The 27,606-nt window shown below is 47.8% G+C and overlaps 1 protein-coding gene across 4 annotated transcripts in view; it reads left to right on the top strand.

Annotated features, from left to right (window-relative positions):
* EREG (epiregulin) overlaps positions 1–27,606 on the top strand; it is a 39,672-nt gene that overhangs the window by 10,815 nt on the left and 1,251 nt on the right. The window contains exons 1-9 of one of the 4 annotated variants that reach the window (XM_040557048.1): positions 5,582–5,604; positions 5,817–5,917; positions 7,490–7,581; positions 9,072–9,130; positions 10,581–10,643; positions 16,692–16,775; positions 17,245–17,368; positions 17,944–18,090; positions 27,392–27,481. In XM_040557048.1, the coding sequence (XP_040412982.1) occupies positions 10,589–10,643; positions 16,692–16,775; positions 17,245–17,368; positions 17,944–18,090; positions 27,392–27,481 (500 nt within the window). In that variant the 5' untranslated portion in view covers positions 5,582–5,604; positions 5,817–5,917; positions 7,490–7,581; positions 9,072–9,130; positions 10,581–10,588. Of the gene's footprint in view, positions 1–5,581; positions 5,605–5,816; positions 5,918–7,489; positions 7,582–9,071; positions 9,131–10,580; positions 10,644–16,691; positions 16,776–17,244; positions 17,369–17,943; positions 18,091–18,549; positions 19,090–19,126; positions 19,525–27,391; positions 27,482–27,606 lie in introns of those variants that run through there. The other 3 variants (XM_040557047.1, XM_040557049.1, XM_040557051.1) reach the window with 3 other exon arrangements.

Below are 27,606 nucleotides of genomic sequence, written 5' to 3'. Positions count from 1 at the left end.
TCGTTAAGTAGGTCTTAGCACCTGTAGATCAAAAAACAGTCTCACCCTCGGTGTGGGGGAAGCAGGCAGCATCTCAGCAGCCAGCTGAAAGGATGCGGAGACTCCCCTGGCCTGTCAGGCTGTAGGGAAGGGGAACACTTCTCTCTCTGCCTTTGCTTTTGCTTCTTGCCTCCTTCAGCGCTCCCATCCATAAACAACTGGGGGGAGTTTCGGGTGTTATTAATTTTAATCAAGTGGTTTTAGGAATGCTTTGCCTCTGTGGAGCTTTCATAACATGTACTAATAGAGGCTTTTGGCAAGAGCAGTAAAGCAAATTGCTCCCACCCTCTCTTAGCGTGCGGTGAGCAGTGTCTATCCCAACAGCCACGTGACTGAAAGTCTGAGCACGGCACAGCACCTGGGAGGCTGCGAATGCCCTTGTGAAACACCCCGGCCTCCATGTCCAGCACAGAAGCGTGAGCCTCTGCCCTCCCACACTTACTTTGCCCGTGATCTCTGCAGACTTGAGCAGTTCTCCAGAGCTGCCCAGTTTGAGCGAATTGGGAATGTTCTACCACTGGGGTAGCACATCCTCGTGCCACAGTTGCCACCGAGTCCTATTTCCTTTGCTTTGGAGGGCTTACATCAGACTTTTAGGTATTATTGAGCAGGAACTTTTCTGTTTATCTGCCTACCAGGTAAGGGAAAGGTGAGCAATTTTTATGCTTTAAATGCCTCTCATATCTCCCCAAGGGCATTCAGTTATCTCATTTCTTAGCTGTAGATACACTTCTAGTGGGTGTAAGTTGGTTTCCTCGTGCTTTATCTGCAAAGCCATCTGTGAAGCCCAGCTGAGTTCATAGTGCAAAACAGTGATTTACCTCAGAACAAGTAGCATCAGGACTTAACACTGCCTTTTCCTCCTGGTTTTAAAATTTAAGAAGTTTGCCATAATTTCATTGACAGTTGTCTGCATTCAGCTGGTGCTAATAAAGGGATAGAGGTGTGAAAAACAGGCCCAACGTTTCCCACTTGTGGTGGCAGCAGGAATGACACCAGAGCAGTTTGTGCCCCCCCTTGGGTCCAGCCAAGGCAGCTCCTGCATCCAGAGCGAAGGCTGCTCTCCATGCCTCGAGTATGTCAGGAGACATAATTCTCCTGCCCTCCCAGTCCTCTCGCCCAAGTGACGGGCATAGAAGGAGATGAGAAGAAAATGGGGTTAGAAGGCTTTGGTGTCACTGACCTTATTCTGGGATGCAGACAGAAATGAGGTAAATGTTCTAGCTTTTTCTTGCTTCTGACACAGCATGTGACTCATGTCTTTCTACCAAAATCTGGGGGAATTGCCTGTGCAGGTGGGAGGAGATGCAGAACAGGAAGGCTGTGAAGCACTGGGAGAGCTGGTCTCAGTTTTCCCGTAGTTTTGGGCAGGATTAACAAGATGTGCAAGTGCAGTCCTTTTTTCTGATATATACTGAGGGGGAAAAAATCATTGCAAGATGACCAGGCTCCATTGAGTATTTTGCACCAGGTAGTTTTGGCTTTATGCGCTACTGTTCTAGCCAGTTGCTGCTCAGGTTTGAGATGAGAAAACAGCAGACAAGGGTTGTGGCTGTAGGATTTGGGAACTGGGAGATGGCACAGGTTGGAAACCTGTTGGTGCCAGGTGCGGCTGGGAGGTGAGCTGTGCAGCACCCAGCTGGGAGCGAGACCAAGAGAAAAGCTGGATTTGAGAGCGGGCCTAGCTAGTAGCCAACGAGGACTGCTGCATGCTGCGCATGCCACTAGAGGAATGGGACTGTTTTACAAAAGAAGGGCTTGCAATGCTGGGGAATACAACACAGCTGCTGATCAGGGACAGAGATGGAGCTAAGGGGCTATAGTAGCCTGGTAAAGAGGCCAAGACGGTAAGCCATGCCCTGTTTACCCTCACAGCTATCTTCAGCAGGGATGGTAACCTGGCCTGGCCCAGACAGACAGCTTCTGCTGCAGTGCATGGCTTGACTGAGTATCTCTCTGTGGCAGATAAGATCTTGGATGAGAGGCCACAGAGGTTTTCTGGTCAACAGTACAACCTCGCTAGGACTGCTACAGAGTAAGTGTGTGGGAGCTCAGGGAAACCAGCTTGACTCAGAGAAGCATTAACAGTCAGGGGACAGCGTTAGGATCTGTGTCATGTGCAAACCCCAGGGTTTTGTTAAGAGATGCACCAGATATCTGAGACAAGATCTTTTTTATGTGCATCATGTTTGGAGACGGCAACAATATATATTCTTACAAGGACTCCCTCACCTGCTGAAGAAGTATTTAAGGTTGGGGCAAGTATTTCTCAAATGCTTTACTGGGATCTGACCTTAAGCTAGCACAACTATTGCCTGTCATTACAGTTCCTTTAGGCGCTTATTTTGAAGCTAAGGATGTACTGACAGACTGCTTTGCATCAGTGCACTCCCAGCAGTGGGTTATTCACACTTGCATCAGGAGTGACACAACATTATGCTGCTACTTCTCCCACACTGTGAGTTCTTAGTGCAGTTCTTCTGTTGGCTTTCAAGCTGGAGTTTCCAGCATGAAGGCAACTCATCCATCCCCCAGAGCTCGCTACTTTGTCTGTCAAACGTTGGCCAACTGGGGTAGGCACACATGAATTTTAGTACAATATTTAGCTTAGAAGGAAATTCTGGCCTCTCTAACTGCCAAGAGGATGTGTCTGTAGGTGGATTGATACAACACAAGAGAGTTGTATTACAACTTCTTTTTGAAAGGTACTTTTGGTTTGACTGCAGGAAATTTACTGTTAATGGACAGATACCTAGTTACTGACCATCTAAACACTCTCTTCTGCAACGCTCAAGGAAACCCCAAGAAAATATTAAAGAAAGAGATTTTTTATGTGTGCCGTATGTCTGTGGGTGTACGTGCACATGTCCCCATCTGCATTCAGCTGGAGGGAAGTTGATGTGAAAAATTAAACAAAACACAATAAACAAATCTAGCTAAGGTGCAGCAACAGGAATTCAGAGCAGTGCAATTCTCCTGCTCTCTCTGACTGAGGAGAAATACACCGTGCAAGCCTAGAAAATGCTGGCAACAATAATGCATTATTTCTTCGATTTCTGCTTGCCCGGGAAATGTGCTGAAGATGTACCAACGCCAGGATCAAACTGTAGGAGAGATGAAGCAGAATCATTGGTACATGCAATTAGAGGCAATTGTTGTGGTCAGTAACAGTTGTGCAACACTACCAGTGAAGTTTTAGTGGAGATAGATTTATTACAGACAGGCATATATATTAAACTGCTGGATTTCCAATGGGATATTTACAAATCATTAGTATCCTGTTTATAAAAACCCTGTAAACAATTGAAGGCCATTGCCTAAAGGCTCCAACCTTATTTAGATCTACATAAAAGACAATTTCAGCATTTGCAGCGCAGTCAGCAGCGCAGATGACATGTCGCATGGTTAGTACACATGGCAATCTGGGCTGCCCCGATGTAATCACATGCATGCCGCAGTGTACAGCGCCTTGCATAAGAGCGCTCCGTGGAAGAGGGAGAAGAGACTTGCACTGAAACCTCTTTTCCCATTTAGTTAACCTATGTGCCCTTTAAAGTGGTTGATTTGGAAAGAGGGGCAATTAGCTTTGCATACAGCAGTCCTTCCTGGAAATCTCTCTCCTTGGTCCACGTAGGGAAGTGTTACGAGAACAAAACAGGGGGAGGGTTGCGAAGCCAGGATGGAGGCCAAAGAGCTGGGCCATGCTCTGCATGAGCCCTGTTGGCTGGCGTGTTTCACCTCAGCACAGGCAGTCTCCCGTGCTAACTTCATGGTCTTTGTTTTGGTTGATGTCAGGTGGCTTGTATGCCTGGTTGGGCAGGGTAGCTTAATCTGGGTGTGGAGCTGGAACGTGTGTTATTTATGAAGGGGTGACCTCTGCTGTAGGCACGCTGTAAGTCGGTGACCAAAAGTGTCTCATCCTGAGCATCTAATGTGCAGCCTCTCTTTGGACTCTTACCAAAAAAATGGTTTTCTGGGATGCCTGACTTCTCTAGAAAGCCCTTCAGAGGGACTATTATTACTGCAGAGTTGAACTAGATCCAGAGAACTGAGTGTTTTTGGCAGCTTTAGCTAGTGTTTCCCGGAGTACTCTCTTCCTCACCTGGCAATTCACCCTTTAGCTTCAATTCACATTGGAATTACCAGACCCTTATCCGCAGCCCCCTTTTTCACGTATAAAGGACCAAGACCCTGACTATAGGAGTGTTAATCAAGAACTGCCAGCCCTAGGTTGGTGATGTTCTTAATGGAGTAACTAACACCAGTCTAATTAAACCCAGCCCTAGCCTTTGTCATTTCCCACTCTTGCTTTACACACCTGCACTTGGAGTATCCTAAAGGAAACCTCCTGCATCTCTTCAATAGCATCCCGCTGCAGGGAGCAATGCTGGATGAGGAGGTGGGTGCAGAGGTGCCATGCAGAGGAGTTACCCATGGAAGTATCACCGTCAGCTGATGGCTGCTGGCACCTCGTCCCCAGGACTTGGGGTTGAGACCCCAAGACACACAACTTCAGTACGTTTCTCTCCTCATCCCATCTCCATGCACACACCAGATGACCAGCACCCTCCTTACCCTTGTTGGACAGGTGGGGACAAGTTCCCAGGGGGTCTTGGTGTGGGGGTCAGCTTAGGCTGCTTCCTTCACCTTGGGGCAAACCCACAGCTCCTTTCAAAGAGAAAAGATCTTTATAGAAGCCTACAGTCTTTCCCTGCAGCTCCCTGTTGGTACCCAGTATACGATGAAGCTGGTTAATGCTCTTCTTCAGTCTGTCATCTAGGGTCTGTCTCAGGGAGGTTGGATACCTGAGGTAGTGTTCAAACCATGGCTGGGAGGAGAAGGTGACTAGAAGATATTTCAGTTACTCTTGGTCATTCCCAAACCAAACCCCAGAGGTTTCCGCATGCCATGTGACTCACAGCTGGATTTCAAGAGTTGGTGATACTAACTTCACTGGAGATCAAAGAATATGGAGTTTTATTGCAGGTTGGGCCCATAGACAGAAAACACGGAATGGAAACATCTTGTTGAGTGTTGAGACCCCAAGGTATTCCTGATCAGCTTTTTACCTTTCTAGCTGCATTTCAACAGAGAGCACCCTGACATCGACACCCTGGCTCTAAGCTAATGCAAACAAGGCTGTCATAGCTCAGCTGGAGGGAATGCCAGGGTTTCGTTTTGCTCAGGTCCTAGGGGAGCTTCATCGTGGACCACGGTGTCCTAGTTTGAATATGAATGCAGTGATGAATTGGGCACCCACATTTATAGATCCCCTGGGGCAGGCTGTCTCATCGCCCCTGCATGACAACAGCCAGTACAATGAAGGCTTGATCCTGGCTGCCTTTTTTTTTTTTTTTTTTGGTCACTACAGTAATAGTAATGATTAGCAGTAATTATAAGAACAGTAATAGGAGTGTCCCATAATGCTAGTGGATGGGGGAATTCCACTAAGTGCATCTGCTCCCATGCCTAGCTCTCGTTACCAGGCCAAACAAATACACCGCGGACTTGTGTCTCTTTCCTAGGTTCTGTTTCGGGAACATGTGCTGGCTAATCTGGTTTCAGGTGAATTGCTGTTTACTCCATCATCCCTAATGCCACACCCCTCATGTCGAGGGTGCCCCAGCTCCCTGTGCGCGTGTCCAGCATGCAAGTGGCAGTCACCACTGAGTCACAGCCAAAATGTGGAGGCCAAGGCAGGCTGTTTGCTTCCCTCTGATGGTGGCACTCCTCTACAGAGTGTCTTCTTTGTTCCCCCTCTCTTCTCCCTGTTTTAGTGCCAGCTATCCAGAAGGACAGAGCAGGAGAGGAGAGGAAGATAGCGGCGGAGAACACAAAGCCAGGGCTGACTGCTGTGGTGAAAGCCCAACTGGAACCAGTGAGTGCTGGCTGAGTCATGCCAATCCCCACAGTGGTGGTTCTTGCTGTCATTTCACTGTCCCAAGAGGGATGTCGTGCTCAGAGCTATCGAGCAGAAGCGTTGTATGGTCAGCAGCCAGCAACATGCTTTCACATATCGATTTGCTTGCTTGTCAATAGTAAAATGCATTTAAGTCATGAGAGGCAATTCTGAAGGCTGGCAGCATGCATCTTAGAGCCCTTACTGTATGCATGCACTAAAGTTTGAGTTTTGAGACAAGAGAAAAGGAGAAAAAAGTCAGAACACGTGAATGGTTCGGAGCTTCATTCCTGCTCATATGAATCAGCTCTGTGCATCTTACTTCTGGGGGATCTACTCTGAGCAGAGCTGTCTTGGTACAACAGATGATTTGGAGTAAGGAGGGAAAAAAAGGACTAAATTTACAGGTGAGACTTAGTTTAATAACACCCTTTACACACAAAATGTTTGCATGGGTTTGTTTAGTATCAAATAAAGGCAGAAGCCATGGAAATTGTATCAATGAAAAAATCTACCACCCCCTTGGAGGCTAAGAAATCACTTTGCAGGGAGCTGTAATTAGGAAAGGGAAAACATCAGCTCAGCATTAAGAAGCTCTTCCTGCTAGCAAGATGTGTTGGACCATTCAGGAGTTGTCCAGGAGAGAGTAATGAAAATTTCATACAAGCCAGCGGAGTGAAAAACTTCCCTGTAGGGAGCAATCCAGAATGAACTGACAGATCTGTTTGCCTTTTCCTTTCCATCGTCTGAAATGCATTGAGATGGATGGGGTTTAATGCTCTTTTTTTTTTTTTTTTCCTTTTTAATTTCTGGTTAATGCTGACCCAAGAAGTTGCCTAAGAAATGAGTAAGTTTGGGGGGGATTGATTTTTTTAAACAGTGAAACATCTTTGTTGTCCTGTAGCTTTGACCTCATGGTGCATTTACAAGAAGTGGCATCAGCCACTTTCAGCCTTAGGACAGCATTTTGAACTCGTATAGTTTATAGGAGAGCTTGGTTGTTTAAGAACACTGGGCCTAAATGATTCATCACATACATAGAGAGGTCAGCTTCAGATCTGCTATGCAGTAAGTTCAGCTCCAGATTTTTTCCTTACTCCATTTCCTTCACACTAACTTGTCCATGAATCCCAGTTAAGTATACTCCCTTTTTAGGGCATTTGCAGTCACATGTAAGCCCCATACTTTTTACTATGTGAGGTGTTCGTGTTTAATACCTGTCTTCCGTAGTTGAAATAAAAACACTGTCTTGTGAGCTACACTCCAGTTAGCCTACTGATATTTTGAGAGCATTTCTTGAGCATCTTTAATGCTCAGTAATGAAAGCTTGATGTAAATGAAAATTGAGGTACACATGTACTGAAGCATGTATTTGTGATGTTTAAAAGAAAAAAGCTTGCTGATTTTCCCAGGTATTTATGAAAATGTTGGTTTGGGTTATTTTTTTTTCCCATGTGTAAGGGTGTCCAGTGCTTCAGTGCAAGACTAGGAATGATTTTCTTGTATTTTCAAAAATGCTTTCTAACAAGGTGATGTTGATTTTGGAAATAGGTGGTGTTCCAAATGGACAAAAACCAATGCAGGTCCACACCCAGAGTGGCAATGTGTAAAACTGGATGCAAGTTCTACAGAAAACAGCTAAAGTGAGTAGTAGTCGCCTGTCACTGATGGATATAGTTATGTAAGAACACATACATGAAGTGACAGTTCATTACCATGTATGCATCTTCCACAGCAAATCACCATGAGGACAAGTATTCTATTCTGAGGCACAGAGAAACATACATGAAACCTCTGTTTTTCCCCTCTAAGTTTAAAGGGTATTTTGTTCACAGAAAATTCTCTGTATCATGAATGTGAGATAGACTAATAGACAAAAAACTCAAATCATACTCTTGAAATAATCACTGCTGTGAATCAGCTGCTTTGTCTCAGAAGAATAGATGAATAATTGCTACAGTGAGAGGATGAAACCTGACTTGAGCCCATGTACTTTGTAAATAGAGGTTTTCTTTAAAGTTGGTTGTTAAAATGTTGTAAGGTAATAAAAGCTAGTACATTTTCTGCACAAGTTCTTTACACTTTGTGGAGAAGAAAACCCTGACGAATGGAATTACTTGGGGGGCTTCTTGCTGGTCCGATGGCAAGTGGCATAAATCCATCACTGGCTTGGCTTGGGCGTGTCAGTTCACCCCAGCTGTAATTGAGGCCACCAGCTGACATACACCCATGATGGTCTGTTGCCCAATCAGTGCTACCTTCCAGCATTGTGCAGGCATGTCCCTCTGTACTCAGACCTGTGGGGTGTAATGAATCTGCCTTACAATGAATCTATCAGTGCAGGAAGGTGCTACTCAATGTGAATAGCTGCTTGGAAAATTGGCTCTTAAAGCGTACATCAGCCGTATTCAAAGAGGCAGCCTCCACATGGAGGAGAGGATGGTGAAATCTGCAAGTGGGGATGCCTGATGTGGAATCACATACCACGAGACCAAGAAAATTACAGAAAGATGAAACAGATGTGTATATGATACTTGTTTTCCATGTATTCAAATCTGAAAGGGGAAATTCCAATGAATTGCTCCAATGGTGTCAGCCTTACTCGGTATCTGAATACCGGTACAGGACTATAATTAAATGCTCTCTTTTCAGAGGATAAATCAGGCAGGAATTTAAGGGTGAAATTAATTATAAAGTGGAAGTTCTACAGTGATGTTGCTTTTAAGGCATCCTGAAAAATGCCCGCATACAGAAACGCTTTCCTAATGATTGCAATTCCTTCCTTTACTCACTGAAAGAGCAGACAATAAAATCCTTAATAAGGGGGATCAGCCCGAATTAAAGAAGCAACAAAAACAGTCATGTGGCATCAGAAAAGCTACTATCTGCTAACCTCAAGGTAGTAAAGTGATTGTATGGGGGTAAGCCATGACCATAATGCTAGAGGGAGAAAAATGGACTCAGAAAAAGTTTCAGATTAAATCATGTCCTGCTTTCTCATGGAGTACCAGAGTGTATGCACTGCTGGCATGCTGCTTTTAGTTTCATGGATCCTGCCAACTCTCCCACCATTTGCATAATTTGACTGTGCTGACGTAGTTCAATGGTAACACATTGATCTTTTTCATTTCAGCATCTCCACAGTTCCATAGATCTGAGAAAACGTTGCCTAAGTAAGCAGGAATGTGATCTGTAAGTACCAGGTCTATTCCCAAACTGCCTGAATTAATTGTTTATTGCTCAGAACTAGAATCTGAACACGGAGATAGATTGTGTCATATTCTGCAGTATCTTCTATAGTTAACTCTCTTATATCAACAACCACTTGTAAAGTAGGTAAACTATGAATACTTGAGTTATCAGCTATTAAAACTGCACCTTGCTATGAATACTCAAATTCCTTACGCTATGAGATATGCTTATCAGTTCTGCAATAAATTGGGTATCACCTTGACTTTTTTGGTGCTGCAAGAAGGTAAGGCAGAGGAAGAAGGTTTTTGCTTTAAAAGGAAAAGAAATATCCACTGTTGCTGAGCAGCTTCTTCAGAGAAGCAGCATTTGATATTTCAGGTAAGCGTGTACAGAGGGATGTGGGGGTGGATGTGGCCGTCGACTGTCTGATGATGGGATGTAAGTGCAGAACGAGGTCTTGCTTAACCTAGTCATAGAGTGCATGGGCTTCAACAGGATGCATGAAAGGATTAAAAAACCAACAACAACCAAGTGCTGACTAGTCAAGGGTCCTGCCTAAAGAACCAAAGGACCTGTTGGTACCTAGTTGGGTTGGGGGGGCACTGCGGCGTAAGCACCTGCTGACCTTGAGCCCGTCACGGCCTGTCGAGGTGCGGGGTGAGGTGCTGGCATTCCTGTGGCCTGTGCTGTAACTTAATAGACCCTTTCTGCCCCTAGCCCTGAGGCTCATGTGGGCTGAGGGTCACTTGGGAACTGATGGGAGATGAGGAAGGAGGGGGTAGCCTTCCGGCTGCCTGCCCTGCTCTGTTTTCTTGCTTTACGTGCAAGCAGTGATGGGGGCCATGCCACAGCCCCCCACGCAGGCAGGGCCCCCGGGCAGCTCTCTGCTCAGCATCCACCCCACTCCCACCCAGTCTCACACCATTGCTCCTGGCACTGATAAATTAAGCGCGAGCGGCCAGCAGCAGTGCCACCACTGCGCAGTGAGCCATGGGCACCAGCGCCTTGGCCTATTTGCTCTAAGGCACCCAGTGGTTTTATGGCCACAAGAGCCGTACACAGCAATGTTTGCTAAAATAAGGATAACCCAAGCACGTGTATCCGGATGGCAGCCAAGAGCTGGAGGAATTTGCCCTGCCAGCCTTGCCCTGCCTGCCCCACAGCAGGGCTGGGGATGCCCCCTGCCTGCCCTCAGGGCATCGCCACCGGGCACAGGGGGGGGACAGGAGGGGAGGGCCCCGTCCCGCCCGGTGCGGGTGCGGCGGGGCAGGAAGCGAGGCCGGGCGAGCACCTGCCCGGAGCTTGGCCAGAGTTTCATCACCACTCCGCCCCGCCTCTCCCACAGCCCCATAAAGGGCCCTGGCGGCGCGGCCGCCGCCACAGCGCTCCCTGCCACTGCCTTCCTCTCTTCTCCTCTTCATCATCTCTTCTTCATCTCTTCCTCTTCCAGCCGGCGACATGAGGGCGATGGACGCCAGCCGCCTGCGGGCCCGCAGTCTGCTGCTCTTCCTCGGTGAGTGTCGGCAGGAACGGGTGCTGGCTCACGGGGCTGGGGCAGTTGCTTGCTGCTGGAGGACCTCTGGCCACACGCAGGGCGAAACTTGTCTTGAGGTGAAGCCGGCGTGTTTGTTCCCCGAGGCAAAGCGGCAGGCAGGGCCGGGTGTACACGGGCTGAGGAGCGGAGCGTGCAGGTCTCGCTGTCAGGGCACTGTGCTGTAGCAGGGCATTGCTTTGCTTGCTCTATGTCTGTTCTCCTCCCCTGCTCAGCCTGCAGCGCAGCCCTGGCCAAAGCAGAAGGAGCTGGTCTGTCACCTTGTCCTGCCCTGCTGCCTTCACCCAGGCTGTGCTCCGGGAGAGTTCAGCTGGTGAATCCCCACAGCAGCAGAGGCTTCCTTCTGCTAACAGAACGGGTCGTGGCCTCCCGTGCCTTGATACTTCTCCACCTCTCTACTGGGCGCATGTTCCTCTCGCATTGCATAAGCTAGCTGACAGTCCAAACTGAACATGCATGTCCTGAGAGCATCAAGAGCCCCAGAGCCCGGGTGCTGGCAGAGACAGGCAGGGACTGTGTGTAGCTGGCCCTTCGAGGTGACTCAAAGTATGTGGGCAGCAGTTGTTGGAGGCAGGACAGCGACCTGGAGCCCTCACACACTGCTTTAATGCCAGGGCATGTTCTCACACTGGCAGTGCTGGGCTCGGGGTCTCAGGTGATGGGGAAGCTCAGTTCCCAAGACCTCTTTTTTGGGACAGGTGTTCCCTATCTGCTAAACCCACTGTAGCATGAGTTTCTGTCATCTTAGCCAGGTATTTCCATAAGGGCTTACAGATCAGCTGCTGCAGCATAACATCTTACTTTCAGTGACAGCAGGTTAAACGTCTTCTAGCCTGTGACTCAGCCATGCTTCGCACAAAACTAGCACTGGAAGGAACTGGTATGTCTTCATGGATTTGTGTACAGATTTATTTATTTCCGGGACAGGTACAAAATCTAATAGTAAGGGACAGATTAGTCACAGCTAGATGGCCTCATAGCAACTGTTATGAGCACTTTACTGCCCTTCCGTCCCAGGTCAATAAAGCTGGGAAGTCTGTCTGTAGCTGATGTTATGCCAGACTCGAGAGGTTCGCCACTCAAAGGCTGAAGCCTAACTCAAGTGGCACTCGTCAGCTTTGTATCTGGGCTATCACAGCAGAAGGGCAGTGGCAGGAGAGAGCTGGCACTTGTCCCTGGGGAGCTGTGGCACTGTGCCAGCCAGGGAGGAGGTGGCAGTGATGGAGCTGAGCCCTGGCCCTGCCTTTTCCGTGAGTTAGTGTGGGAGCCCCGGGCAAGAACTTGCCCAAGGTCTCCTTGCGGTCGCTGTAATGCCCAGTCAAGCCTCACATCTCCATGCTCATGGGTTTCAGGAGCTGCCAGCCTTACGGTTTACTGTGTCATGTTTGGCCATGGGCAGGTGGGCTCAACACAAAGGTTGCTGAGTCTGGAGATGTGAAAACATCAGTGGCTGATGTGTCTGGTGGGGAGAAATAATGAATTTCTGCTTCTGCAGCATAGGGAGCTCTGCCCCATGCTCATGGTAGAAAGCAGAGTGGTGCAGGAACAGGGGTAGCATGTGAATAAGATCACTGTTGTGCAGGTCTCCACGGGGGTGGAAGCAGCACTAAGATGATTGGGTGCACACAATAAGTAATTATCTGCATTATCTCTGTTTAAGTGCTGGCATAATGTTGAAGATGATTGTGTGGGCCCGCAGCAGTTTAGGAGCGACAGTCCTTCTGTGCAGGCTGGTGTTGCCAGGGCTGCTTTAGAGCTGCTCTGGCCTGGCCCTGGGCGTCCCCAGCTTTGAGTCTGCAATTCTGCGCTCGGGGGTACAAAATGCAAGATGGAGAAATGCAGGCAGTGCTTCCCAGAAACATGCACGGGTGCTTCAGTCCGTTGCCCTAGGGGTAGTTTATTTGCATCGCTCTCAGTACCATCACGTTTGGTGCCTCCATATAAAGAACTGGCCAAAGTAAGGCAGACCACAGAGGGGTGGGGGGTGGAAAGAGCTATTAGCATCATCTCCTTTCACATGGGTGAGAAGAGCAACCTGTACAGCCTGTATGTCTCATCTCAGGAAGAGGAGTGTCTGGCACCTGTTTTGCTGGGTACGGTCAGACAACTAGCACCGGATACATCCCACCTGAAGCACCAGGCAGAAGCCAGGTGTTGTATCCTGAGTGCAACAATGAGATGCATCGCTCTGAGGTGGTTAAAAGGATCTCAAATGACTGCTTCCCCTTTCTGAGGAAACATGCCCAGCATACATGGATAACCTGAACTCTGGAGACGCTGTGGTTGATGTGAGCAAGGTTGCACAACCAAATCTTGAATAAGAGCAAGCTGTTAGCAGAGCTTCCATGGCTAACCCTGCATTTCTGTGGTCCTCATCTGGAACACAACCACCCACCTGGCCATTATTTGTAGAGGGGCTCACTTGGTCTGGGATGGCCTGCAAACATCGGTGGCTAGGCAGGGAGGTTAGCTGCAGAGACAGGAAAGGTTATGCACTAGAGTTAAATGGTGGTAGTGGTGATGCTCACAAAGCCAGTGGGACAGATTGGCTAGCTTCAATGTTTCTTCCAGTGTTTTCTGCTTATTCTATGCAAAGAAAGCCCTAGACGGTCTGACATGCTTTGGGTGTGTGAAATCAGGTGATGGGGATCCAGCTCAGTCTGTCCCTAGAGTTAAAATGGGCTGAGATCCACCAGGTGCATTGCTATGCTTGGCGTCAATTTGGAAGTGCAACCCGAGTTAAAAGTGTAGGCACTGTCTCTGTACCACAGGGACCATGTTGCTGCCAAATGTGAAATAGCATCAGGAAGCCTTGTTCAGGTGAGTTGGTGTGTGACTTGTGATCTCAGGGACAGGCAAAGTAACTCAAATGATGGTGGGACCCAACACCTCTCAGATACCTAACAACTTGCCTTTAAAGTGGGTATAAATCTTGTAAAGGTTCTCAGTTAGGTTTATCCTGTATGTACATCCTTCATCCTTAGCACTCAGCCTGCGACTGGAAACTATAGCTGGCTTTGAGTGGCTGAACTGATAATTAGCCCTTGCATGTCATCTCTGACGAAGGCTGCAGGAAGCTGAGGCAGCCGGTCTCTGTCCCTTATTCTCCATCCTGGTCCTTTCTTGAAGGATGAAAGCAGCAGCAATATTCCCATTTGAGGAACAGCTGCTGCTGTCAGAGCTACTCATAGAGTGATACCTGTGGTGCCAGCCAAGGTACTGCGCTTGTGTGCTGGCCGTGTGGCACTCGCATTCTCGTGAAGCATAAATGAATACCAACAATCTCATTACTCTTATCTTGTACCCCGTAGAGTATTTGCTTAGTGAACAGCGAAGGAATAAAAATAAAACTACCTCTCCCAGGTCCTGTGTTTGATATACTTCACTTGATAAGTATTCAGGGAAAGGTTTTCCTCTGCCCATGCACCATGTGGATCCCTTATCCTCCTGCAGGATCCCCCTCCCAGTGATGTCAGAGGGAAAATATGTGCATGGGGGGAAAGGGCAAAATGTAACAGTGCAGACCAGGAAGAACTTTGCCCGCATGCCGAAAATACTGCTGAGTGTCAGCAAATATCCACGCCTGTGCTCCAGCCTCTCTGCTCTGTGTGCCTGCAGTCAGGTGGAGGAGGCTATCAGTGGTTGTGCACAGCAGGAGTGGTGCAAGCTTTTGTTGGGCTTTGCATGAGCAGGTGTGTTTTAATCTGTCCCTTACAGGTGTCAGGCATTTCCTCTGTAGGGACAGGTCCAGCTGGAAAGCAGTGCCTCTTTCTGGAGCAAAGAGAAGAGCTGAGCTGCCTCTTAAGTGTACCTGGGTTGGAGTTTGTCAAATGCAGAAGCCAGGGTCTGGTGTCTGTCAAACTGAGAATTTTAGACAAAAAAGCAGCTGCTCAGATTGCTCAGAGATCAAGGAAGAATGCAAGCTGAAAGACAAGTTGTGTAGGCTAAAGGAGATCTTCAGTTAATGAATCCATCTACTTAACTATCTGTGATAGAAGTGGATGTCTCAGGTACACCTAGCATTTTTTGGCTTACTTGATGTTCATCATAATCAGGTGGCCCCCCAGACCAAATCCTGCCACAGCACATCACACAGAGACAAAAGCAGCAGGACGTGGGTAATAGGAGAGAGGCTCAGGGTACTTTTGCCAGTCTCAGGATTTCAGCATCCCTTCTTCCAAAAGCACAGCATTGCTTTTGGGATGGGGCTGTCCTGCGCCACAGGTGCTCCCTACTGAGGGAGCAGCTAAGGCCATGGAGCACCCCTGAAATGTCCCTTTAGTTCCTGGGAAGAAGACTTGGTAAATCTTCTTTTCTCAGCATCATTTGGGACTCCAGGTCCCTGGTCAAAACTCTCAGCCTGCTGTTCTAGCTGTAACTGATCTGCTGTGGTCTGTCAGCTGATGCGCTTGTCTTTTGAGCACTTGAATTTTCTGTTGTTCTTACAGAAGTGTTAAACTGCTGATTCTGATGAAATCTATACTGAACACAAAATGCTGTACGAAAAAAAAACCAATAATAATAATAATAAAATCCCACCCTGAAAGTAAACTTTCTGGTCCTGCCCCATTGGAGTGAAAGGCATGTCCTGCTGAGTCATGCTAGCAGGAGCAGATGTGTCTGGCGCAGTCTCCGATACGAGTCCCGTATCATTGCTCTGTTTCCGTGGCTCTTGCTGTGGTGGACCTCATCTTTGTCTTTTCCTCTAAAGCTTGGTGGAAACCTGGCTCATTAGCTTGGCAAGACATGTCATGGAGAGGGATGAAGGGAGAAGGATTCATGTTTAAAGCAAAACAAAAAAACCCTGTCTCTGTAAGGTAGATGTTCCTGCTGTTCTTGTATCTAACTGAACTAAATCTGAAAGGAAACCTTACTAATCACCCAGAAATGGATGAATTGCAGGAAATTCATAAATTGCTGCTAGATTTAACACTGAGATGTAATGAAACTTTCTAATAACTGGAGTTGAATTAGTGTGATCAAGAAATTATGAAGGCACACTCCCTCCATTAGCCATGCATGACCTGACAAGTTAATAGAGGCAAACAGCCCAAAGACACAAATTACAGACTTCTGTGGAATGGGGCTGATGACTAAACAGTTCATGAGCAGGTTAGTTTATGACCACAACAGGAGTGTTCGCCAAGTGGATTTTATGGTCAGCTGGGGCGCAAACATTGACTGTTCCTCGTGGGCTAGCCATGAAGCTACAAGTGCGTTTGCTGGCCTTCCAATCCTCGTTGGAAATGTTCATTTGACTTACAGAATACATGAAAGCTGGCCTTGTGCAGCACTAGATACCCCGAAAGGTGTCAGAATGCTTTATAATATGCATCTGTGGGAGAAGGGAACAAGGGCCCCTGCTCCCCAGGGGAGTGCAGCCACTGCTCTGGCAGCCAGACTCCTCAGCCTGCCTGGTGCAGTCTCACAGTGTGTCTGGTACCCACATCAAACCTGCTTGAAAGGTGCAGTTCTTGCTTTTGTGTGGATGGTGAAGGAAGGACAGAAGTGGACCCATTTTCTGCTGGGGTGTTCCTGAGATGAGTGACACTGGCCCAGGATCCATGTGCTGGTCAATACATCTCAGACCCAGTGACCAGACAAAGAGGATTAGGTATCTCATGTTATCTTTTTGCAAGTGAGCACAAGAGTGAGTGTTAGTGCAGGAGCTGGCCACCCTTTCAAGCTGGTTACAGCAAGTAGAGGGCTGAGGAAGCTCGCTCCTGCAAAATAGTAGCTTTTGTGTTAAGCCTACCTCAAGCGGTATGTGGTCTCTGAAGCCAGCGGAAGGGTGCTGAGCCTGGGTAAGCATGGACCCAGTGTGCTGAGTCAACAGCCAGGCTGACTTGTTGAGTCCTGGGAAATCCTCTCCCCAGGGACTGCTGTGACTCAAGGTGTTCTCTATTTCGATCACCAAAGGAACTTCTCCTGCGATGAATGCAGGATTGTCACACCTAAGCTTAACTATACTCAACAAGAATCTAATGTTAACTCTTCATTCTTTCGTAGGTTACCTATTGCAAGCAGTCATGGGCACAACAGTGATCCCATTATGTGAACCAGGTGAAATGGAAAACTGCACAACAGCACTAAGTAAGTCTACTGCACAGCTCTCTTTGCAAGCTACAAGTCTTTGGTTCCCATCTTCCTCAGGCTGGTGACCTCACCGAGCCACCCTTGGAAATCACTTTGACTCTGCAAATAGCTTACTGTTGAATCACATTTCCAGCATCCCGCAAAGTGTTCACTCCTGTTGAGCGGGAGCCATCTTATAGCCTGTATTTCCTTAAAACTACCTTTTCAGACTAAGATCTGTGTCTTAGATGATAATACCTCTATAAAAGCAGAAATAGGTAATGTGGAACTTGTAAGGGGAGAGTCGATGTAACTCTAACGTGGGAAAATCCTCTCCTTATTCAAAAGGCTCACATGCTTCAGTGCCTACTGAGTTACAGCTTGGTTGGTAGCTAGGCTGTTAGTTTTATTTGTAAAGCTTGCACATTGTTTGGGAAACTGAAAGGGAAAATAAGGCTGATGAGATGCTAACCAAATCTCTCCACAGTCCAAACGGAGAACAGTCCTCGTGTGGCTCAAGTTGGGATAACCAGATGCAAGCCTGAAATGAAAGATTACTGCTTCCACGGACAGTGCGTGTACATAGTGGACTTGGATGAGCACTACTGCAGGTATGGACAGAGTGCAGCATGTCCTGCAGCCTCCCTGAGGTGGGCTTTGAGATGAGCTGCACGTGGTCTTTGATCTTGCTGACACTTAGCTGGACCACCAACCCAGCAAGGCATTTAAATGCTTACAAGAACTGAAAAAAGCGCAGTATATCTATAACAGACCTCAGTTGGATTTAAGCAAGCGTTAAGTATGTGTGTTGGCAGCAGTGAAACCAGATTGACAGTCTTAGACGCCTGAAATTAGTCACCAACCCACCTTAAACATGGTACGCTCATTCTGCTCTGCCTCCTGTTGTTCATCTGTAGTTACAATAGTGTGAGATCCAGACGTCAGGCAAAGCAGCAAGGTCTCTCCTTTGATTCAGTCTAAAAAAGAAAGACCTTCTAGGCATTTTTAAGGGTGTTTCTCACTTACTTGAATGATGTGCATCTATTCCTAAAACCATGCGGGCTTCAGTTGTCTAAGTTGAAATTGCTTGTCCCTGAGGAAACAAGCCAGTGGTATAGCATGCTTTGTGGAATGCTAAAATGTAATCCCGTGGCGATTTCTCTAATTCTGCCTCTCTTATCCTCAGGTGTGATGTTGGTTTCTCTGGTGTCCGTTGTGTGCATTCAGAACTTGTCAGACAACCCCTCAGCACGGAGTATGTAGCACTGACAGTCATCCTAATTCTGCTTTTCCTCATCGCCATCTCCATTGCAAGCTACTACATCTGCAGAAGGTAAGAGACGTCATATTCGTGGCTAAGGAAGGCAAGTCTGTTGTGTGTATGATAAGATAGCCACCGAGGGCCTCCAGCTGGACTTGAGATACTTAGGCTCACTTGATTGCGTGGAGATAGTCTGATAAGCAGACCTGCTAGCATGAACCAAAATAGTAGTGTGATGACTGCACAGCATACCCCAAACTGAAGGCAAAGTCATGCTTAGGCAAAAGTACCTGCAGATGCTCTTTGACCCTGTTGGAGAATTGTGTAGTTTAGTTCATATCTGTCTTGGAGAGGGTACATTGAGGTAAAGGAGAGAACAGACAAGGAACAGAAAACTCTAGCTGCTCTTGTTGGTAATGCCATTTCCCCAGTCAGCAGGAACTGAAGAGCAGTTGGATTAATAGTAGCCAACTTGTTGATCTGCCATGTTGTTGTGGTGACTGTGCCATATCGCAAGCATTGCCTTATCAGCTTTACCACGCAGGACAGCAGTCTTCTCCACTAACAGACACAAAAGCATCAAGAATTGTTCTTCATGCTCATAACTAATGGTAAGCTGCTGTCAGAGAGCCAAGAAGGTGGAACAACCCCCCAAGGGAGATCTCAGCTTCACAGGTCTGATAGCTAGATGGTAACTGCCGTAACAACTCTTCCCCATCTGAAGACTCCATGGCACGTCATATCAAACAGAAGATGGCCTAGCTGGTTAGGGTACTCAGCCCTATTGCAGGCAAGGATCCAGCAGGATTTCACAAAGATGAGCGTACTGCCAGCAGCAAGACTTTAATGCAGATGTGAAATCGTCAGGGACAAGTTGAGAAATGAGACTCTGCCTGCAAGTTATCTCAGACCCAGAAATAAGCACAGACAAAGCCTAGCTGCTAGAGTTGAAACAAGCACAAGGAGGTCATGTAGAGTTTTTTTTTTTTTCTTCCTCCTTCCCCACCCTCACTCCCCAAAAAGTCATTTGGCTTTCCAGAAGTCACTGGCTTTCCAGAACTGATGTTTCTCTTCTTCCAGAACTGATGTTTCTCTTCTTTACTTTCAGGTACCGAAACAAGAAGAGACATACAAACACCAGTGAATACAAGGAGGTCGGTGCCCTGTAGAAGAAACAATCGCTTCCTACAGTGTTCTGTTCATCTGGACGGACTCAGAGTCTTCCCATCTATTTAAATGTTATTTTTATTAACAATATTTACAATATTTATATCATTTTACAAATTTCAGTTGTTTGGTGATCCAATCAGTATAGGTCAAGCATTTTATTTTCAGTGTTTTATTTTTTTATGAAATATTTCTTAATGAGAACCCCACGTAAGTGGTTCTATGCGATAGAGATATATTTTTGTAAAAAGTGGTCTTACTCTGAAGAGTAATTTTATATTTATTCTTGTGAATATGTTCAAAACAATTTTACTCCTTGAAATAAAAGTTCTAGACAAAGTCAAAATGTCTCTGTGTTTTCATCGAAGTGAAGCTTGGCTTGGCTTGGCTTGGTTGAGCAGGATGTTTGAAGCTCCAGCAGTTCATTTTGGATGGACAAACCATTGTTTTCAAAACAATGTACCAACGCACCTTAGTTCCAACAAACATAGCTATTAGCCAGCAAAACTGAAGGAAGACTTAAAGGAACAGTGCAGCTCCTAGCCCTGCTTATCCAGGCTGTGTGACAGCGGCATGGATCTGGACTCATCCTTATGTTCAGTAAAGTTGTGTTGGATATGTCCTGGATTACAACAGTGGCGTTTCAAGTTAATCAGCCTCCACAGCTGAACAGAGTAGCACACTGCAAATCTGTGTATGAATCTAGCTACAGGAAGAAAGCTCCTGCAGAAGCAGTACCAGCACTGGAGTCCTCCCCATAGTGTTTTTGCTACAGTGTCTGTTGTAAAGCTGTGAGCAGGGAAAAGGAAAGCTTGCAAGTTTGTGCTCCATGCAGATATTTTGCTGGCCTGAAATAATGACAGAACAGCCTGCTGGGTTTAGCTGCACCCAGCGTTGTGCTTGCTGTGAACAGGAAGGGGTCTTGCAAAATCTGAATCATCCACGTTAACCCCACCACTTCTCACACTTCAAGAATACGTGAGACAAGTGCAACCTTGACACCATTCCTGGGCTTTGCCAGAGGTCTTTATGTACTGCATTGGTCTGTGTTGCTTGATGTTTGTGGGTGTGCAACAGGATCTTGGTAAGGAAGCTGGTGGGACCTGAGACATCACAAAGTGAGAGTGCTATTGCAGAAGCTCCCGTGTCTGTAAGGAGAAGTGATGCTTGCCCAGCAAATTGCAAAATCTTCCGGCTCAGTCAGGCAGAGACCATTGTGGAGGACTAACCTGGCTCGTTCTCCATCTCCTTCAAGTATCGTCCTGTCTGAAGTGCTCTCAAGATCAAACAAGTGAAAGGGGGGATCAGCAGAACTTACCTTCCTTGGTTTTCTGCTGCATGTTGAAGGTAACAGTGCTTCAATCTGCCTTAGTATCATCCTATCTCTGTATCATCTTGTCTCTGACTTGCCACGAAAAGAAACTTGGGAGCTCTTCCGTGCACATGTGCAGCAAACGGGCAAAAGGAGGCCAATTATACCAAGGCTTTGGGCAAGTAGTGGTGCAAGGAAGACCCTTGGAGCTAGCAGTGGGAGGCAAGGTGGGACAGGTTTGCCCAAGTGCTTTGCCCCTGGCCATGTGGCCTACACCCTTTCCTTTGCAAAAGATGAGTCACTTGAAATGATAGCTCTGCTTCTTCTCTGGCTTGGTACTCACATCCTGACTTTGATTTACTTTCCCTGTTATCTTCCCGCTTACAAGCACCAAGCGCAGCACAGGTGTGGTCGGGCAGACTGGGGCTGCAGTGAGATAGCTCTGCCCAGATTCTGCCCATTTCCATCGCTCTTCTCTTCCCCAAGCTGCCCCGAAGGTGAGAGCATGAGGTGAGGAGGAGGAAGGATGTCTACTGAGCAAAGCAAAGGTGTGATCTGAGCACAGACTGACGTTACTCACGACAGATAGCTCCGGCAGCATGCAGCAGGAGGGCCCAGACGCTCAAAGGCACTGCATGTGAGCTCTGGTTGCAGTGCTGTGGCCTGGCACTGCGGCAATTCCTGTGCTCCTCACCATGTGCTTTGTTCACTGTAGACCTTCTCATGTACCTGCACTTGGGGTCCCTCTCTGGCAGACGTACCACCAGCTTCTGGGGCTAGACAGTACTGAATTTTCCCTGGCATCCAGTTAGAAGGGGACTGTTGGTCAATCCCTGCTAATTGGGCCCAGTGTCACAGGGCCCTTATTAGCTGCTCTTCAGCTTTTCACTTCCTCTCTCCTTCTCCTGTAATCCAGTTGTCACAGAGGAACCTGTTCTGCCGGGTGACTGGTGACAGTGAATGGCAACCCCAGCCACAGCCTGGCGCTAGCATGGCCTTCTCCGCTGGGAAGATGGGGCAAAAATCAATTCTTGGAGCCTTCTGCCGTTCCTGCTGTGACCCAGTTAGAATGGTGACACATCTTTGTTTCCACCTCAGGCTTCCCGGCTTGGCTGTGAACCGCTCTGGCCGGTCTCTGTTCATCCTCCAGAAACTGTTCCTGGACTCCGCGGCAAGGCTCAACCCAGAAGCTTTGCTCCAACTCCCACACACTGCCCTTGCTGCTCCTCTTGGGGCATCACAGAGATTCCAACCGCTCAGCTAACCTTTTGTAAACGATGACCCCATGTATTTGAGGTGCTATTAGCAAAGCTCAAGTCTGAAAGGCTTTAAATTATTCCCTGCCTTGCTCTCCGCAGGTCTCCCAGCTGCTCTCTGCCAGCCCCTCTGGACATGAGCAACTTCAGTACCAGAAGATGCTTCTTTCCTCTGCAGCCCTCCATTGCTGCAATCACACAAGTTTTAAACTGCAGTGACAGCAGCAGCATGAGGATTACCCTGCCTTTGGCTTTCTGGGTCAGGGAAATTTGAGAGAAATAGTCCAGTTTCAGACTTCAGCAGGATTTTTTTTTTCCTACGTCTTAACTTTTAGCTGACTGTTTTAGTTTGGCTTGGGTTTTCTCCACCTACCCTGTTGCTCATCTTAATCCCAGCCCATAGCAGCCCTTCCAGACCCGGTATTTTTCTCACTCCTGCATATGATTGAGCAACTGAAAAGCTTGGGGCCACATACCAGCCTGCCACCTCAACAGCTTGCCGGCTGGACTTAGATTGCCAGTCCAGCAACCACACAGCCGGGTCCTGATGACACACCCCAGGTAATTTCTCTCAGAGAGTGAACCTCCCTCATTCCTTCCATGGTTTCTGCTGGCACCACTTCCATCCCTCTGGTGCAGCTCTTCTTCACCCTCACTGCCCGCTTTCAGAGACACCTTTGGCTGTCTCTGCTGGTGAGAGCGCCTGCAGCGTGCCCCCTGTGCTGCCCTGCGCAAGCCCTTCTTGCCAAACAGCTTTGTATCCTGCCAGGGAAGTTCTCCAGTCCCCATGTCCGGCTGCATCACGGCAGAGAAAGTGCATGGAACAGGTGGGGATGCAAACTAGAGATTGATAGTGGCGAGACCCAGCCGATACTGTAGCATCCTGATGTCCTCAGGGCCACCACCATGTCGCTGTGCAGTTTTTCCATGAGATGCTTTTGGCAGGAGCTCTCTAGAGCGCTGAGCACCCACAGCTCCCATCAGCTCTGTTTGACATCTCCCTGTCATTTTAAGACCTATCCCATCTCAGACCTGCCCTGTCAGTATCCCTGCTGTGTGATTCTTGCCCACACATCTGTATCTCCTACCCGAAACCCATTCCAGCCTCTTGAGATTCAGGCAAAGGACGACTGACGCTTGCTTTCAAGTCCCGTGCTGTCAGATCTATAAAAATAGCAACAACTCTTGTGTTGGCGCTCTGTAGAAGGACAGTGCTTTTCTGAAGTACTGTGAACTCTCCAAAATGCTTCGCTTTTGTGCAAAAGTTACTTATGTTAATATTTCCCCCGGTCATAACATCTGTCCTTATTTTTTAGTAAGAGGGAGCATAGTAGCTTTAGTAAGAGGATCAGCAGCCAGGCACAAAGCTGCCGAGAGATCACAGTGGGAGCAGGCACAGCAAATTAAGCCGTCCTTCACTTATCACTTCTCAAGGGGGAAGGTTTTTCAGCATCTGTTGTGTGCCTGCTGTTACTAAACCTGGAACCGTCGTAGCCACAGTGCCCGTGGTCACTGCCATAGCGCACTCATCCACCATGGCCCACACAACAGACGACACGGCGACGCACCGAGCTCAGGAGGCTGACCTTTCTCTGTCCAGCTGCCGCCTTGCCTGTTGCGTGCTTCGTGGTAATGTCACTAGAGGTGCTTTGGCAATCTCAAGCCTCTGTGAGTCATGTGTCCCCCTCGACGGGTTTCCTTGGAGTGCGTCAACCAGTAATGCCACGAGCTTGCTGAGAGCTGGAGGAAGCCTCCCTGACGATCTTGGGTTACATCACGGAGGCGGAGGATGTTGGACAACTGGTTCTAGTCTCCACTGAGGTAAGTCTGAGATTGCGCAGAGCAGCTTGGTGCTGCTCGTGAGAAGGCCAGATTTGGGGCACAGGGAGGAGGGGAGGTGAAAAGGGCTGGAAAGACTTACAAATCATGCACTCATTGCAGAGCCGGGCTGGGTCAGTAGCAGCCATCCTTCTTGTTTGTGACGAAGAAAGGATGGGTGGACAGATGGATGGATGGATGGACAGATGAACACATGGAAGGAGGGAAGAAAAGATGGATGAAAGGGATGAAGGAAGGAAGCAAGCAAGGAAGGAAGGTGCTCCATCAGTAAAGGTGGAAGTTTGGTCTTGCACAAATAATTATTATTATTTTAATAAAGCTAGTACCAAACCTAAATTACTCCAGCACTCCCATTATATAATTCCACCCTGTATGATTAAAAGCTTTCCCAGCAAACTGGGAGATTACAACAACTGATCAAAAAATATTGAGAAACTTCTCTGCCCTACCCCGGTGGATGCCAGTTTGATTCTTCTGACCCAGTCATCAGAGGGCGTCGAAGTCTTGATAGGAAAACCCAGCAGGAATTCAGGAGAGGAGATGCAATAGTGAACCAGCAGCAGCCTCAATTTCACCGCTGGTCTGTGAACCTTTGCCAGTGGTCCCCAGTGGTCCTGTGGTCCTCTTTCTGTTCCGGTTTTTCAGGCTGGTTGTCAATGCCCTTCATTATAACGGGGAGCTGAGGCAGTTGTACAAGCCACATGAATGAGGAAGAAAAGCCAGTTTAGCTGCCTCTCCCAGGACGGCTGTCACTTAGGCAGTAGGGGAGGGGAAATAGGGCTTAATTTAGGAGAGAAGAATAGGTAGTGGGAGATGGATCTCCATCAGGATACCCATGTCAGGTCACTTCTGAGAGGGAGGCAGTGGAAACCAAACTGAAGAGTTTAGATGAGGGCAAGAAAAGATGGTGAGACTTGTGATAGCAAAAAGAACACAATGTTGAAGTCAGCCGCAAACAGGAGGACCCAGTACCTCCCAAAATCAATGCACCTTTGGCTTCCCAAACATTCAAGAGGTTCGCATGCTCAGCCCACCCATGCCAGTAACAAGCTTTGTAAAACAGTGGAGCAAGATGCAGCAAGTTTCAGAAAACTCCTGTTTTTCTCTAGAAAGCTTGCAAGGAGGACGGGGGCATTTGTCTGAGCAAGGTCAGACAAATCAGGTCAGCTACTGGAGGATCAGATGGGCTTTAAATGAGCAGGAAAACCCAGGCAGAGTGAGTGCAAACCATCATTTTCAGGGGAGCTCTGCAAGAGATGCTCACAAACCCTTCCCAAACCTGCTCCAAGAGCCCTGACTCCTCTCCATCTCTTTAATATCACATTTGTCTTTTGAAATGGGACAAGAATACCGCAGCCAAGGGTGGTCCCAACCCAACCATCAGCAGCTGGAAGGCTCTGCTGGGACAGCCAGGGCTGCCTGCGCCCACTCAGTGGTGCGGTGACTGCTCTGCTTGGGCTGTGACTTTGGCCTGACTCACTTCATTCCTCCTCGGCCGCTGCTTGAGTGGGGACATCCCCCTGCACGTGGTGACGTAGCTGGGCCCGTCGGCCGCTCCTCGCGTGGAGCTGCGTGCTCCCGCTCTGCAGTCAAGTTTGCTGGGAGCAGGTCCATCAGAAGGATTTTTCTGGTGGAAAATATGAGTTCTGCAAGTGAAATCTTTCTGACTTGGGACTGTTTCTTCTCCCAGCAAATTAATCTATTTACTTAGTTTCCTTTCCACTAGGGTCACTGGACTGGGCTATTTCAGCCAGTTCAGCACTGTTTAAAACTTTTTTTTTTTTTCAACTCACCCAAGCTTTTTTGTTCCAATGATCTCAAATCAAGCAAAGAAAGAAAAAAAACCCTTCATTAGTCAGTATTCCTGTACAGGTCAGTGCCACATGAATCTTCTGCCATTGGTTTCATTCCCGCCTAGTGGTCACCTCGAGGACTGCATCTCCCACTTCCACATCCCCAATTTTTTGCGTGGGGCATCGTGCAGAGGGTGGGAGCGCAGTCTCCCTGCCCCGTCCTGACACTAGGAGTTATCTGGCAGAAGGAAGCAACATTCAGAAGTCTCCTGGGGAAAAGAAGCATTTTGTGCCCCAGCTGGTGGAGAACATTCTGAGCTTACAAAAAACATATTTTTTGTATGCACTGAAAAACATAGAAATTAAGAGTTTCAGAGTTTTCTTAACGCAAAGCTTGCAGCATTGCTGACCCCCCCAAGGAAAAAATACTTATGCAATTTCAGTGTAATGTCCTCTTTGGGAATAGAAATTGAGGTTGGAAAGTCAGACTTCTCCATAGAGGCAGACACGCGGCTTTGGTCTGTCCTGATCCGAAAGGCACAAACCACATCTCCAAGAAGGTTCTCACCGTTCCTTGTGCACGCTGTCCTCGGTGTGGTTAATCATTACTGCAAGGCTCAGTTTCCTGACATTTACCAGCAAAGTCTTCCTTTCTTTCCAAACCCAGGGCAAGCAGCAGCCTCTGGAGAGCTGTGCAGCCACCAAGGGCATTTAGTCAGTCTCGTCCTTCATGGCCACAGGTACCTTGAAACTAGGCCTGTCTTTGGCAGAGTCTGGAAGCCATGCCAAACGGAATGATGGATTTTATTCACCCCAAAGCCGCCCTTCCTGCAAATTCATCAACTTCAAAACGAACCGCTCGAGCTCACGGTCTGAGAATGCAAGAGTCATTGCGTCCTCCCAAGGATTTGGCACTGAGCTCAGCTGTGACGCACTTAGCCCACCAGCGGCCACCCAGGACGGAGAGATCTGTGATTGCCGTGGTGGTAATTTGGCAGCCGTGGGTGGCAAGGAAATGGTGTGTGTGCAGTTTGTGGCTCTCTTTGCGCTGGGTGCGGAGCTGTGTCAGAAAAAGCTTTCCCTCGGAGTCTCCTCTGTTTACTGGTGAAGTGATGCCTTACCTGTCTGCCTCCCTTGTGGATTTTCACCTGCAGGACAGCAGGGAGTCTCCGTTTCACACACCGGAGCTCAGGGGCAGTGGAGAGGCTGCCTTGGTGCCCCTCTCGCTGCACCAAAGGTCTGGCTCATGGGATTGCTGACAAGGGACAGCCACTTCAGCAATGCCATAATGCACATGGATGGTGGGATGGGCACATGCTGCCTATCAGCGGACTGACCAGCAAAGCCCCATCAGTCCAAAAATCCTCACAAACCCAGCTTGGACTTTGGAAATGAGAGCCACATCCACAGCGGGGCTAATGGCACAGGCGTGACAGCTCTGCTGTGCGGGCGCACGCTGGGAATATACTGACTCTCCAGCTAGCAGCGGGAATGGGATAGAGCTTGGGTGAAAATTGCTTTTGCAGAGGCATTCCTAAATTGGAGTGCGAGGCCACTTGTTGCTGTAGGTCCACAGGGCCCCAAGCGGCCTGGCTTCTCTTCCTTTCAGTTTCCTCCAAAACTTTTAAAGTGTTTACCTACCATGTCACTTTAAGTGCCACATGTAACACCTGCAAAATGAAGCATTTGGCACTCATGTGGGTCAGGATGCTTGAAACATGACTCTTGAATTGAAACTGTATGGCCATTTCTGAGTTTTCAAAGTTTTGTGCATATGGGTCCCTTCAAACTCAGGATATTCTATGATTCTATGATTCATTTTTTCCAGCTCAGCTCTTTCTTTTAAGTGCCTTTAATTTTATTTGCCACTAATCTACTAATGTGGGGAAAAATGGCTTTCTGGCTGCAGTGACCTGTTTCATGCATGTTAAAATAGTATTTATTTAAATCTTAAAATAATTTAAATTTAGTCAAACACATTACATTTTCTCTCTCTCTTTCTTTAGAAACGTGTTAATTCCATGCAACTTGAGCAAGCTTGGGAATAACCTTCTGGAGTTAAGAACGAAAGACATCGTTCAGTATCAGCGAAGCAGGTAAATCTCAAATGAAGGTTTCAGAAGACATTGGGCAGAGCAGGGGACAAATCCTGTTACATTAAATGGGTAAATCCATCCTGCCCTTCTGTAATTCGGATCAACATAACCCAGGTGGGAGGGAA

The sequence above is a fragment of the Cygnus olor genome, chromosome 4, assembly GCF_009769625.2.
Source record: "Cygnus olor isolate bCygOlo1 chromosome 4, bCygOlo1.pri.v2, whole genome shotgun sequence".
In the NCBI taxonomy this organism is placed as follows: Eukaryota; Metazoa; Chordata; class Aves; order Anseriformes; family Anatidae; genus Cygnus; species Cygnus olor.
This window is presented reverse-complemented; position numbering and strand designations above follow the sequence as displayed.